General features: G+C 28.2%; 3 protein-coding genes across 6 annotated transcripts; all 3 read right to left on the reverse strand.

The window, feature by feature from the left end:
• Nucleotides 1-140: 140 nt before the first annotated feature.
• Nucleotides 141-5,291, reverse strand: LOC145181772 (transmembrane protein 223-like). The gene is made up of 7 exons (XM_090071600.1): nucleotides 4,898-5,291; nucleotides 4,527-4,605; nucleotides 3,838-4,028; nucleotides 2,467-2,515; nucleotides 849-925; nucleotides 583-710; nucleotides 141-295 (listed from the first exon to the last, which is right to left on the reverse strand). Exons 2-7 carry the CDS (start codon nucleotides 4,602-4,604, stop codon nucleotides 162-164), a joined length of 657 nt encoding a protein of 218 aa, XP_089927726.1. The 5' UTR covers nucleotide 4,605; nucleotides 4,898-5,291; the 3' UTR covers nucleotides 141-161.
• An 86-nt stretch (nucleotides 5,292-5,377) lies between these two features.
• LOC145181793 (steryl-sulfatase-like) lies at nucleotides 5,378-7,224 on the reverse strand. Its single transcript, XM_080056956.2, has one exon. It carries the CDS (start codon nucleotides 7,072-7,074, stop codon nucleotides 5,395-5,397), a length of 1,680 nt encoding a protein of 559 aa, XP_079913082.2. The 5' UTR covers nucleotides 7,075-7,224; the 3' UTR covers nucleotides 5,378-5,394.
• A 1,450-nt stretch (nucleotides 7,225-8,674) lies between these two features.
• LOC149879059 (meiosis-specific protein MEI4-like) lies at nucleotides 8,675-14,675 on the reverse strand. Of its 4 annotated transcripts, none has more exons than XM_090071159.1 (11): nucleotides 14,493-14,675; nucleotides 12,792-12,983; nucleotides 12,495-12,599; nucleotides 12,173-12,302; nucleotides 11,045-11,134; nucleotides 10,597-10,686; nucleotides 10,432-10,512; nucleotides 10,219-10,319; nucleotides 9,669-9,792; nucleotides 9,380-9,496; nucleotides 8,675-8,928 (listed from the first exon to the last, which is right to left on the reverse strand). In XM_090071159.1, exons 3-11 carry the CDS (start codon nucleotides 12,579-12,581, stop codon nucleotides 8,762-8,764), a joined length of 987 nt encoding a protein of 328 aa, XP_089927285.1. In that variant the 5' UTR covers nucleotides 12,582-12,599; nucleotides 12,792-12,983; nucleotides 14,493-14,675; the 3' UTR covers nucleotides 8,675-8,761. The 4 variants fall into 4 exon arrangements, with proteins under 4 accessions (XP_089927285.1, XP_089927283.1, XP_089927284.1 ...); XM_090071157.1 differs by having other exon boundaries at nucleotides 12,820-12,983; nucleotides 14,493-14,668; XM_090071158.1 differs by having other exon boundaries at nucleotides 12,820-12,983; nucleotides 13,243-14,607.
• Nucleotides 14,676-14,702: the final 27 nt, after the last annotated feature.

Below are 14,702 nucleotides of genomic sequence, written 5' to 3' on the forward strand. Positions count from 1 at the left end.
TGAATGAGGCTACAACTTTAGGACCAGATATACACAGTTAAGTGTTCATGTTAATATTACAGAAATTGCAGTTAACATTTCAAGCTAACAGAATGCTTTAAAGATAATTAAAAATATTGAATATGAAGATAGCATTAATATTCAGTTTAAAGCTGATAAATTTATTTAGAGAGAAAACTTCTTTTAATACCAACTGTTTGGTCATATAAGGTTGGCTGAAAAAAGCTACCAGACTTGTCTACAAGAAAATGAAAACGTCTTCCGTTTATCTTCAAAGGAATTTGTGAAACAATAGCTAAATAAATAATGTAATAAAATTGAGCATCTCTTTAAAACATACAAAAGTCCTTAAGAAACAAAATTTTAAAAAATCATCAATTGAATCTTAAGGTGAAAATTTTTTTTTTTTTCAAGAGCTCCTGCGATATAAACTACTGTATTCAAAACAATGATTAAAAAATTGTGTTTAGAGCTATATGATAGTGATCACAGCTTGCTGAAGGTTACAAAGAGAGAAAAAACTATTTATGTAGCTGTTTACTCTTTCATATGAAAACCAAAAAATACAAGATAAATTATCACCTGTTCTAGGTTGCAATGCAGAAATATGAGCTAGTTCACATATAATTGTGTAATGGGTTCCAACTGGAGTGAAAGTTTTTATCATTACATCTTTGCCTCCTTTCAACAGTGTTATTGATGAAACTGAGCTGAAGTTTTAAAATTTAAATATCTTATTTCTAAAGTGTAATAAGTAGCAGTCTAATTATTTCTAAAATATTAAGATAAAAGTAAAAAATCTTATAAACACCACAAACACAAAAAAATTTTTAGGAAAAGCTATTTACCGTAAATTATATAAAACAAGTGTAGCTAAAATTCCTGTTGATGCCAAAGCAGCTAAGCATGTAAATCCAACTCGATACTAAGGAAGAAAAAGTTAAATTGTTTTTTTTGTATTCTATTATCTTTTTAATATTATTTTGTTTTAAATTAAAGTGTAATTTGTTTATTTCAACAGAATAATTTTGTTGTTAATACTTTTGTACAGGGACTTTTCCTGCACCCTGTATATGTTATTTATGTACCCTGTATATGCTATAATATACCCTGTATATGCTACTTATGTACCCTGCATATGCTATTTATGTATCCACTGCTTTAGATTCTATGCATTTGCTAAGCATTGCAATAATCAACTTTATACCAGTAAATACACTGGTAGACAAATTTGCAGATGGTTATAGAACTCACCAAAGCAATCATATAACAACAATGAACTTATAAAAAAAAGTCATCAATGTCTCTTGATGATCAATGTCACACTACTTTAAGGTAAAAAAAAATACCTGTAACTTGATGGTTGATTTAAGGAAGTTTTAAAATTAAATTTATTTTAACACAATGAAATTGAGTTTCAAGTCATTCATAGTCCTACAACTTTTCTTGTAATGCTCAGATAATGTATACAAGATCAAAAGTGCATAATAATGGATGAAACCTACTGCAAACTCAACTATTCAACACTCCCAGGCCAGCAAATTTATACAATTCTGAATGGATCAAAGCCTGACGTTTTGTTAAGAGCAATTAAATTAGAAAAATTCAGCAAGAAAGTTATAGTTTGGTTAGCCATCTGTTTATGTGGTTTCAAAACTCAGCCATTTTTTGCAAATTGAAACATAAAAATTGTTTATAATGAAAAGGTTTCATAAGTATAAATACTATATTTCAAACTCCCCTTTTTTCTGATATACTGAAAAACACTCTGACAACATTTCTAAACTGAGATTCAACTTATAATCACCTCAAAAGGCTTTGTCAATAAAAGCAATAAATACTTTTTTCCAAAAACTGTTCCTGCATTATTTCAAGCAAAATTGTTTTCTGAGCTAAATGTTAAAGTTAAGGTAATTCAAATTAAACCAGAAACAAAATAATTTACAATAATTGATTATTAAAAATATTATTACATATTTAAGTCATTTTTATGTAAATAAGGTAGCATTAATATACATCAAATATTTTTACATAAAAATTGGTAACAGCCAAAATTTTTACAAAAATTATAAAATTATAAATCAAGTAAATTTTGTAAAATGTTATTTTTTAAAATGTAAAATTTATATATCTTTTTTGGAGTAATTTTGGAACAACAAAAAAAATTCTGTTTTTTCCAAGTAAAGTTATGAGTATTTTTTTTTTTTTCCATGATTAGGAAGTATAAAATAAATAAATTATAGTAAATAGATTGAAGAAAATGAAAGGATGCAAATATATTATTTTCAACTTAAACATAAACTGTAAAAACTTGATTGGTTAATTTTTTTTTTTCTAAACACTCCACATTGTTTTAAAACAACTTTTCTTTTTTTATTTTATCAACTCTTTCATTAATGTAAGAACAACAATTAATGATATAATTGCTAATTATTTGGGGATGCCTAGATATAATACAAAATTTACCTTGAAGTCTGCTAGTGGCAATCTATTGCTGAGATCATCCACTGTTGTTCTGCAAAACAAAAGAGTTGTACTAAATGATTAACATAAAAAAACAGATTAAAAATAACTTTACTTTTAAAACTTGAAAAAAGTAATAAAATCCTATAATAAACACATGGTCTTAAGCATTGTTTTATTAAAAGGCAAAGATAATACACACTTATAGGTAGTAGTTAGTATAAGTGATAAGCAATTCAATTAACACTGCAACTAAAGTAATTGCAATTGCAACAAATGTAAACTGCAAATTAAATCTAAAGGAAACCAAATCTTTTTAGTAAGAAGTAAGTTTAGTAAGAAAGTTTTTAAGTAAGTTTTTAGTAAGAAAGCAGTAAACAGTATGAAAACAATTGTTCTTACATAATTTTAAGGTGCTAAAAATGAAAACAAAATTTAAAAATGTATATTGGCACTTGTTTCCATAATATAATCAGTCACCTAAAAAAGTAGATTTTATAAGATGCATGATGAAACTTACACTATTGTAAATGTATTGTAAATTGCATCAAGTATTTTAGGACAATAGCTAAACAGGAAACCAGAACAAAACTTTTTCAAAAGAACAATGCAGAAGATTTAGGTTCAAGATTGCAGTAGATTCTCCTGAAAAATGATTTGTAAAACTCTATATCATAACTGCCAAAAAAATCTTATTTCATTCTTTTATTAGAAAGGTATTTTTTCCTGAATATAGCAACATTTGTGGTTTAATGTCACCTATAAACATAAAGTAAAATCCAGATAAGTGGAGGTTATTTCTTGTTGCTTCCAAAACAACTTTTACACATGTATTACTGTATAATTGCAATCAGTTACCATCAGTTCAAGTTTCTTTTGCTGTTGGAAGAAGAGACACATTAAAACATGAAAGTGCTCTTAAAACGCTATCAACAAAAATGTATAACCAACATAAATACTCAACCAGTGGTGATTCTTGAATTTATTAAGTTTAGTGCTTCTTATATGAATTGTGCAAAGCACATCAATTTGAGAGCAGTTAGTGATGAGGATGGAGAGCATTTCCATCCAGGCATGGTGGCTACAGAAAAGGTAATATTTTAAACTTGTTTACTACTTTAGTTTTTCTTGACAAACATATACATATTTCATATATTCACTGTTTCAAATATAATTTAAATGATAAAAACATATGCTTTTACATATATTCATTAGGTTCTAACACATAATTTACTTATTACTTCTAGTTGAAAAATGTAAACTTTTTGTTTAGATGAAAAACTAAAACAAACAACATTTTGAATATAAAAAAAATATCAAGCAAAAAGTTTAAATTTTAGTATAACTAAGAAGTTAAGAGAAAAGTAAACATACTTTTCAGGTGGAATCCATCTAAAAAGTGCTGGCATGTGATTAAACAATGTTCGACTCATGTATAATGACAAACACCATTGACCTAATCCAATGAGACCCAGAAAACTCATAAATTTTCCTGAACTTGTATCATTTTGGTAGACTTTTACATCTTTAGAAAGATTCATGAATGAAGATGCTTTTCTGCAGATCTATAAAACAAAAAACCTTTAACATACCGGTGATCTTAAAAATACGATTTAAACTTTGAACAAGAAAAAAATTAATAAAAAATATTATTACATCACTAAATACTTACAACTTTCATAAAACAAAAATGATTCTAAACTAACTCTAAAATATATATACTTTTTTTGTAACATTTTTTGTGACATAAGAAATAAGAGGGTATGTACACTTATTAATCCATTTTATATTTTTAAAGATTCTTTAAATGCCTAAATGAAATTTACTTTTTTAACAAATGTTTTTTTATTTATAAAAAAAAAATAATTAAGTTACTAAAATATTGAATAACAGCAACAGCTTGTTAAACAACATTTTAAAATATAAACAATATAAAAACTTTTTAACATTTCCAACCAAAAAAACTCACTCTAAAAAAACTGAAAAGTATCAATTTTAATTACATTTGTAAGTATATATTTAAGTAGTGATTTTAACTATATTATATATCTTATCTTACAAACCTTATTAAATTGAAGACAATAAGGAATTAAAGATTTTCTTTTCATCAACACAGCCATGAATTGGTTATAAGCAGTCATTCTAAAAACACGTTAATAAGGAGAATATAAAATGAGATTTGATTACTAAACAAAAATTGCTTTTCAAAACACAATTTTAATAATAAATAACCTAAACATATTTTTACCCTTCAGTATTTGTTAAAAATGATATGATAAGAAAGGTTTAGTATTTAACTTCTCCTCATTTATTTGCAACAAAACAAACTTTTGCTCATAACATGAAAAATAATCCTGGAACTTGATAAAACTACTAAAACTACTAATAAGACCTACAAAAAATGTAGAACTTACGTATAGAAAATTGCAATTACCTTGGACCTTTAATCTAGTTCTTCAGCCAGATACAAAGCCAAAATCAAATTAATTAGACTAAATAATTTGATCATTACTGAGTAAAGAAATAATATATGAAAATAAGTTTAAAGAATACCATTTGATTTACTCTTTGGTGCCTATCAGAAAGAAAGAAGAGTCACTACATAAATCTAGTAAATTGATTATTGGGTATCAATGAAAACATTTTTTTACTTTATTTTCTTTTACATAACAGTAAAATTTATACTAAAAAAAAAATGATAAAAAAAATTATATTATACTTGATTCATGGAAAGCAAAATGATTTAAATAATAACAAATTGTTTTTACAGATTGACAGTGATTAACTACTTGTACAAAATCTTTTATTTTTTTTGGTCATTTTTCTATATCTTTTGTATATGCTAACTTGAAAATTATTCTTTTTTTAAATAATTTTTAAAACTTATTATGTTTATAAAGATACAAATAAAATATAATTTTTTATTTTATTTTAGCAATAACAGAAAGGTTTATTACAACACATTTGTCTTTTAAGTGAAAAAGAGTTCCTTACAACACTTAACTGATCTTCAACTGGATGAAGTGTTTCTTGATGGCTTTTAACTGCTTCATATATATTAGCAACAATATTTTTATAAATAACACTCAAGCTATTAACTGGTTGACTTTCAGATGGATCAACTCCTAATTCATACAACAAAGGCTCTATATGTATATCTCCATCACAAGATATCCTTTTATCTACTGAATTTTCAGTACCATTTATCCATTTTTGCGTAATAAAATGAAGCTTCCAAATTCTAGTTTTTGTATGAGATGAAGATGGTGAAGAGTATGTTACAGCATGTAAAATTGAATTGCAATAATGAAAAAGAAATCTCTCATGTTGGTTTGTCAGTAGGGATACAATATTTTCTCCATCAATAATTGATTCAGGAGGGTTTGCTCCAGAGAGAGCAACAACTGTTGGAAAGAGGTCTAATCCACTGGTTGGCATTTCATATACTAAACCTGATGGTAACACGCCAGACCACTTTATAATAGTTGGAACGCGAATACCTCCTTCCCAACAAGAACCTTTCCCTCCTTTCAAAATTCCCTTAGATCCACCATGGTATTCTCCTTCTACTGTCATATATAAAGCAGGGCCATGGTCAGATGTAAAGTAAATAAAAGTGTTACTGGTCAGATTTAATTCATCCAATTTCTCTAATATTTTACCGATTGACCAATCAACTTCTTCAACATTATCTCCGTACTTTCCATGTTTGCTTTTACCTTTAAAGTTAGAAGAAGATGCCAAAGCAACATGCACATTATGATAAGCTACCACAGCCATAAAAGTCTGATGTTGATGATGAGTTATGAAACTTTTTACTTCTGATGTTAGGCTTAGTGTTAAATTTTCCAGTTGCACAGGCTGTTGAACAATTTCATAGTTTCTCATTAAAATACAATTCAGCTGTTGGTAGATAAGAATTCCTGTTATATCCCAAGCCCAAAACATCATGTATATTGAGAAAAATACAGCGAATAACAACCGTAATATTGATCTTGGTAGAAGAAAAACTGTAAAAATTCCACAAATAGAGAACTCAATAATATATTTATTTGGTGGCAATAAAAATGATTTTGTATTTACTTCACTTTCTTTTAAATATTTGGAATCACAATCAAGTAAATTTGTCAAAGGCAATCCAAAGAAATAATCAAAGCCATGACTTAAAGGAAAATGACAAAAATCTTTTTCTTCACAATGAACTCCTAAGTGCCACTTTCCAAAATATCCGTTAGTATAGTTTCTTTCTTTCAATACATGACCGAAGGTTATTGAATTTTTTGGTAATCCACCACTTGCTGATGTATGAATAAAAACTGGAGCAGTATTCTCAGTTCTTGGTACCATGCCATCTCTTATTGCATAACGTCCAGTTAGTAAAGCAGATCGGCTCGGAGTGCATAATGAAGCTGCTGCTAAACTATGGTTAAATTTTACACCTGATAAGCAAAGCTTATCAATATTTGGAGTGTTAAGAGTAGAGTTCCCAAAACAACCTACGTCTCCTACACCTAAATCATCGACAATGAAAATTAATATGTTCGGTTTTGCAGCAATAAGGTACCAATGGCAAAAAATAAAATAAAAACTTCTGATCATTTTTTCCAGCATTTAAACTAGATTTTATACATAAATAGATATAGAATTTAAGCTTATTTTGAAAGATTTAGAAGAGAAGTTGATCGAAAATTCTTGGTTTTTAATTGAAGTTCGTGACCGCAAAAGTGCCATGCATATTTATGCCGTGAACCTAGACTAGTTCTAGTCATTTTTCTCCAAAAAAATTTTTTTAAGAATTTCTATTGAATGCAAAAACAAAGCAAAGGCAGTTCGGTAAAAGTGCGTAAATATGAGTAAATCTTAATCTTCAACGCGTATTCGCGCAATTTTAAACTAATTTTTGGGTAAATTTAAACTTCATTACGCTTTCTGCCGTGAAAAAGCGAATTTAAAAATTCTTTTCTACTGCTCTGCGTAAATTTGCCCAAAATAAAATTACTCTATTATTTACAAAAATGTGTATTACGCAATGTTACCTCAGAAGGTGGAAGGTAGCGCCAGAAAATACAGATAAAAAATGCCAAAATTTTAAAATAAAATGCAAAACCAGTGCAATTAATTACTCTGCATATAGTAAAAAGATTATTTTAAAAAATGTGACTTTTGTAATAAGATAACAACTGCAGAAAAGTATCATATAAAAATCTGATTAATTAATTGGTACATAAGTAAGTTTAGACGGCTCACCAATTAATCGGCCTAACCGCACGTAATAATGACGTATCAGCCTGACAAATTTTTTTTGAAAGTGCATTCAAAAACATCGTTCCCGTTCCCTGCCTGATTCATTAACTGTAGATTAGCCATTTCTAATTGGTTTTAGCCAATGGGAAAGATGCAAGAAGGAAAAAGGGTTTCAAAATTGAGTGAAAAGAGCAAACAAAAGGAAAAGCTACGTGTAAAACTTTGATTAAAAGGCATCAAAATAATCCTTTTTTGTATCGCATGGTCACCAGTGATCAAAAATGGATTAATTTTGATAATTCTAAGCGAACTAAATATGATCCAGATATACTAGTAAAATTGAATTAAAAACGCAATCTCCACGAAGAAAGGTTTTGCTGTGTTTGGAGGGACGAAAAGGGTATGGTGTTCTATGAGTTGTGGATCGAAAGCAAACTACGAGAATGGGCCAGCAGACGGCAGAGTGATGTCTTTGTACGACAATGCTCATCCTCATGTGGAAAAACTTAAACGTTACCCTAACTGTATTCAGATATTGCTCTATTAAATTAACACTTATTTACATTAATGGCACATGGAGCATCTGAACAGCGTTTCCACAACTACGAAGCGTTGAAAAATGGCTCGGTTCTTGGATCGTATCAAAAGAGAAATTTTATTCTGATGGCATTAATCACCATAAAAATTGGGAATAGGTTGTAATTAGTCATGGAAATATTATAAGTAAAAAAATTATTTCCGGTAATTTTTTTTTTTAAGAAAAAAGTCTTTAAAGTACTTGTATTTCTGCTAATAATTTTTTTTATTCCCGAACCGAGTTTTGATCCGGAAAATCGAAGACTGATTACGGAGTGGGATCACAATTTGTTAGCTTGAACCGCGACACCGGTTTTAACTCGGTCTAGACAAAAGCCTTATTTTACCAAATTACGAATCAACATTTTTGAGCTAAAAATGACAACAAAAATAGTAAGAACACAGATTTTTATTTACTCTTCTTTAAAAATATTTTGTTGCTAAAACATGGTTTCTATTAGAACGTTTTTACTCAATACTATTTTATTTTGAATTCTTCTGACAGTTCTTCTTTTAATGCTCTATATTGATCATTTGTTTGCGCATCTGCCATAATTGAACTTACACTCCAAACGGCGTGCGAGTATAATGGAAAAGACTCTGCGATTTTTAACAAATTGTCGTCTAAACTAGTCGAGTATTCTCCTAAAATGTATTTCAAAAGTTATATTGCCGTCTTAAATCTACCTGAAGTAGAATATGCTAAATTTTATGAGGCTAATCGTTAAATTGATCGTTTTATTAAAATTAAAAATATTTTTTAAACAAATATTTGAATTCATGAGAAAGAAAAAACCTTGTAAAATGTTTTCTATCTTTTGGCTGTATACAAATTTAAACTTAAAGCAAAAAATATTTAAAAAAATTTAAAACAAATTAACAAAATTAATGGTGATATCATAAGCTTACATAGACCTGTATATGGTCATTAAAAAAAAGAAAAAGAACTTGGCCATAATACTCGTAGAAAACATTGAATTTTGCTTTAAGTTCAAGTGAAAAAGAGAGAAAAACGCTTTGGTTAATAAAAGAATTTTAAACTTATCTCAAAATAATAATGTAACAAATAATGCATTTTTTATAAAAAGAAACCCACCCAAACATTGAACACTCCATTTTGTAAGGGTGGACATCGAAATTTCTCGCAATGTATTGCAGATATAAAACATGCTTTCATATTTTTTGCAGTCCAATGAGCAGAAACTAGTTAAATCTAATAAGTAAATCTATCTAAATAAACCTATTTGTAAAATATAAGCACACACACAAACACATATATGCATTCCTATCAATCAACAACAAAATAAATGCAAAGCACAAATAAAAATTTCAATAAAATATTTAAATAGAATTAAAACTTTTTAACTTTAATAAACTTAACTGACCCCTAAGAAGTGCAGAATAAGCACAAATAACTTTGACCAAACTGCTGTAACAACTATCACGAACGCAACGACAACTGCATGATAGTTGCAGTAACAAATGGCTAAGTCGTTCTTTAATTGAAAACTTAAAAACAAAAATAAAACAGCAATATAACGTACAAAAAAACACTCAGAGTCCAATTAAGTAATTTATTTACCATTCAAAAAAAGGTATTTGCCATTCAAAAAATTTAGTATTTTTTCATAGCTTTCTTTTGTTTAAAAGAAAATATCTAATTAATAGCATCATTTAGAATAAAATGCTTAGGAGATATTCCCCAAATGGCTTTTTATTTTAAGATGTCATGAAAAAGTTAAATGGTCTTTAATTTTGGAAAGACATTAAAACTTAACATTACTTCAATCTTAAAAGATTGGAACAAAGCACATGAACCAGAAACTTCAATAGATATAAGTTCATCATGTTTAAAAAAGTTCCTTAGACATTTTCTCTGCTTCTGAACTGCAAAATCTTATGTTATTAACTTTTGAAATTAACAATTAAACTTACCTCTTCAGTGTTCATAATCATCGCTATAATAACTTCAGCCAGATGTGAGCAGCATTTAATAACCTCTGCATCACAATTAAATTTCTCATTTTGTAAAAATCCTAAAGTGCAGCAAGCTTACAGAAAAAACATATCAAAAATGAGATAAATAAAAAAAAAAATGAAATAAATCAAAAAATCCTTAATTAAAAATCTTTATTAACAATAACATACCAACAATATTTAGCATGCAACTTTCCAAAGCCTTAACTGTGTGGTTGTTATATGAAATATTATGCAAGCTACTTTCCAAATCTGAAAATCGAATGAAAAGGAAGAACTTATTTATGTAGCCAAAAAATTCTTTTTTAAAAAAAAAAATAATGAAAACATGTTTACCTTTGATACAACATTTTAAGTTTGACTGAATAACATCCACATAATTCTCATCTCTTTTTAAAGCATCATACCAATTCGAAAAGGATGTAACTAAAACCACAATTCAAAGGAGGCAGAAAAAGAAATTTTAGTTAAAATAAATCTAAAAAGATTTTTCTGCTTTTAATACAAAATTTGTTATCTGCGCATTAATATACATCAATATTCAAGCTTATTATTTGAGTTGCTTTGATAGAATATCAAACCAATATCGTACTTCCAATAGCTTATTAACATAAAACCATGGATACATTAGAACTAGATCATTCTATTAGGGTTTATCTAATTTAATTAACAATATTTAAATTACTTAATGAACATGATTACCTGAATATCAACTTTTAGTTCTGCCTTTAAATGAATATTTAAAGATCTTAAAAGAGTTCATATTCTGATAAATATTTCATACCAGCCATTAGGAATTGGTCACAACTTTTATAACTTGTATCTTCTATCAACAGTTTTTGCTTGTTTGGAATTGTTGTATTTTCTTCTAAACCTGAATGTTAAATGCATTCAAAAAACAAAAACATGAAAAACACAAAAAATATGTAAAAAACAAAAACACAACATAACAATTGAATCAGTTTTTGTTAAAAGGTCACAGGTCAGTACTGGTAAATAACTTTTTAGATTTTAAAAAGCTTGTTTTTTATTGTATCAAAGTTTAACTTAAATTCAATATTCAAGAAAAGATTCAACAGATAACACCGGAAATTTGGAATAAAATTATGGGAAATGCCTTAAAAAGAGCACGACTATGTGAAACTCAAAATGGACACCACCAGTTTAAGCACTATCTGAAAATAGTTTTTTTATACTTATAAGCAAGTTAAAAAAAAAAAAAAAAATCAAATTAATTTTGAAAGCAAAAAATTATAGATTACTCAAATCGCTTCATTTTATTTGCACCAACCTAAATAATAAAAACATACCTAGAATAGGAAGGGGTCACTCATGCTTATGACCTATCACAAGGATATGGAGTAGGCTATGGGTTGGTAGCAATAAGTATTTCTAGAAATAGTATGTTGTCAAATCAAAGGATTGAGTAGGCTATCAATATATATAGACCAGTCTAACTGCAGGTTGTCATTTAAAGCGTAATGATTCCACTTCATAGGACTTCCAATACAAATGCTTTTCAATTTTAATAAAAATATTGTAACACCAGGTAATAATCCTGCCAGAATAACAGTGAGATTTTTTTCTACAAACAATTGAAACATCTCACTTCACTGTATCATTCCAGTTGTTAAAAAGGCAGTCAACTTTGCAATAGCTGTCATGCCTGTTTGAAGTTGACATGCACCCTTCTAACAAAAAAAAGACATTTGACTTACACATTTTTAAGAAAAATCAATATATTTGATGATTTTTATTGCCATGGAAATATTCTTTTACATAAAATTGATGCACCTATGTATTGCTTCCATAAAAAATATTATTTCAATATATAAAAAGTTCATACCCCTTTAACAAAAAATAATTCACAATTGCTGCCTAATTTTTATAAGAAAAGTATTTATTAAGCAACCTTTAGATAGATGAACTATGAAGTCAGTTTCATTTTCAGAAGGTTTGGATCGATTTAAGTAGTCACTTTTTAGTTGTAACAATACCATTTCCCTTCTTGCATCATCTAATTTTTTTTGTAGTTGTTCTGCCTAAAATAATATTTGTAACTTAAATATTTTTTACATAACATTATTTATATAGACATTGTTAACAAAAACAATAAAGTTACAATCTTTTTAAATCAAAATTACTCTGTAGTAATATACAGTTAGCATCTTTTTCTAAGCCATTTTTCTTATTGTAAATTTTCAAAACATTAAAAATGAGTATATTATGTTCACCTTGGATCTCCATGTGTCCTCAGTAGACTTAAGCTTGTTTATCAACTGGTAAATGTGCTGTCTTAAAGTTAGATGACTAGGTTTCATACGAATAATAGATGTAGCCTGGAACAAGTTATAGAAGAATATTTTAGAATAAGGAGCAATTTCTTAATTGTGTTGCAAAAATTGATAAAGTCAAGCTTTTTCAGCGAAAATTCGAATAAGTTTTAATAAGTGCAGTCATTAGAGCTATCTATAAGATGTTGAAAAAAAAGTAAATAGTGATGTTTTAAAAATAACAGAGTATTTCATTACATTTATACACTAAAGAACTACAGCATACTAGAGCAACTTTAAATGTAATGGTGTAAGCTTCATTTTGGATTTCTTTTGACATGCCCTCAAGAGATTTCATCAAAGATTATTTTTTTCTTAAATACTTGATAGCACAGTGCTCCAGCGAACTTGCAGATATTCGAGTTTCCCGCGTTAATAAATATTGATTTCCTAAAAAGCGAAAGTAAAATAAAACTAAACCAGGGAGTGATAAGATAAACTTCTTTAAAGTAAATTAACCCAAATTGCTATATTATATGGAAGATATGCATAAAAAAAGTTCATTTTTATAAAAAAAAATTTTTTTTTTAAATAATTAAAAATAATTGTTTGTTCTTTGACAGGTTCTTTTAAAACTGTAGAGTTATGGAGATTAAACCAAATATAAACACCCCAAAACCCATTTTATTTACAAAACAGCTTTGCTCACTTCGTTTAAAACTTCCCATCTCTTCTCCCTAAATATGTCTCTGGCTGGATTGTCTATCATAGCTCATAACATTATTAAGATATCATGGATCGAAACAGAAGAAATTAGCATACATCTTCAGAAGCTTGCATTTAAGAACCCTGCTAATTAAATGAGCAATAATAGTTGCTACTAAATTCTGATGTTAAACCTTTTCTTCTGAGGTGAAAGAAAAGGCTCAACATGAGAATTTTAGTGCATCCATGGTGGAGAGGTGGAGCTTCATAATTCTGGTGATAGGCTTCAGAACTCAGTCCGTTGAAACTGGAACAGTTGATGTTGCAGTATTCATCGAAGACCTCTAATGGTAAAGAAAAAATGCTTTAAATGGCATGCGTCTCTGCAAGACAAGCTCCATTTCAGTCTGTCTTGCGTGTGCGGCTTCAGATCTCAGTCACTCATACCGCTGGAACTGTAACACTCAACCCTCATTTGGGGAAAGGGGGGTGGGGGAGGTAAGGAATGACATGCAATGTGATGATTTAAAAAAAAGATGCACACCTTTTCTTTTAAAACAGAAAACAAGTTTTGTGCTCTTGTGCATGCGTCAACCTCAATTTTTTCTCATAGATACTGGGTCCCACTGTCCCCAAAACTCCAATGTGAGATTTGGTGTTCCCAAACTTAAGATCCTTAAAATGATACTTGTTTAATTCATCAATGAAAAAACTTGAAATGGAAAACACATTTAAATCAGGGCTAGAGAACTGGATTTTATTTTTCAGGCTAAAAAATGACGGTAAAATAAATTTCTGGCGTGTGTAATCAACATATTCCAAAACTTCTTGTAGAAAAAAAGAATCTTTACGAGTGTGTATACTTTTTTAAGTATACATATATACGTCATCATTTATCTATAAACAATAGTTCGATATTTTTAAACGATAATTGTTTTTTCTATTCTGACATTGCTTTTTTACAATGATTGTGTGTTCTTTAAAAATAAAAGTAAAAGAAGAAACTTCGTGGAACAAACTTTGAATTTACACAAGAGAACTGAGCTTAAACTTCGCTTGAGTCATGTAGATTGTTACTAGTGATTGCTTAAAGATTGGAGAATCAATTAGAGTGGAAAAACTAGCGATGTTTAAAACGTTCCACAGTGGAAAAACTAGCGATGTTTAAAACATTCCTTAGATTTTCACTTATACCACTCTATTTTGTTTTTTATAGAGAATAGTTATGTAAAAAAAATATGAAATAAAGCATACTTGTTTGAAAAACGGTAACAACTCAAAAATATCTAAAATATGATATCGCAGATTTTTCCACTATGGTCTTCAAATTTTAACTGGATTTTGATAAATGCAATTATTCAGATAGGTTACCATTTGCTTAAGAAAAATATAGATATTAAAAGTTCCAGTCTATTTACGGCTTTTCATTTAATATTTGAATAAACTCCAACCTAAGCATTGTTT

The sequence above is a fragment of the Hydra viridissima genome, unplaced genomic scaffold, assembly GCF_058129835.1.
Source record: "Hydra viridissima isolate aposymbiotic clone 2 unplaced genomic scaffold, HvirCarnegie_v1 scaffold_14, whole genome shotgun sequence".
In the NCBI taxonomy this organism is placed as follows: domain Eukaryota; kingdom Metazoa; phylum Cnidaria; class Hydrozoa; order Anthoathecata; family Hydridae; genus Hydra; species Hydra viridissima.

Coding starts and splice junctions, on each gene's coding strand:
- LOC145181772 (XM_090071600.1), bottom strand. CDS start 4,604: ATGACTGCTTATAACCAATTCATGGCTGTGTTGATGAAAAGAAAATCT. Junction 926..2,466: donor TGCCACTAGCAGACTTCAAG/GTAAATTTTGTA, acceptor TTTCTTCCTTAG/TATCGAGTTGGATTTACATG. Junction 296..582: donor TGCATTGCAACCTAGAACAG/GTGATAATTTAT, acceptor TTATTTATTTAG/CTATTGTTTCACAAATTCCT.
- LOC149879059 (XM_090071157.1), bottom strand. CDS start 12,891: ATGAAATCTCTTGAGGGCATGTCAAAAGAAATCCAAAATGAAGCTTAC. Junction 12,600..12,819: donor TTACATTTAAAGTTGCTCTA/GTATGCTGTAGT, acceptor AACTTGTTCCAG/GCTACATCTATTATTCGTAT. Junction 10,320..10,431: donor TTGCATGCTAAATATTGTTG/GTATGTTATTGT, acceptor GCTGCACTTTAG/GATTTTTACAAAATGAGAAA.
- LOC145181793 (XM_080056956.2), bottom strand. CDS start 7,074: ATGCTGGAAAAAATGATCAGAAGTTTTTATTTTATTTTTTGCCATTGG.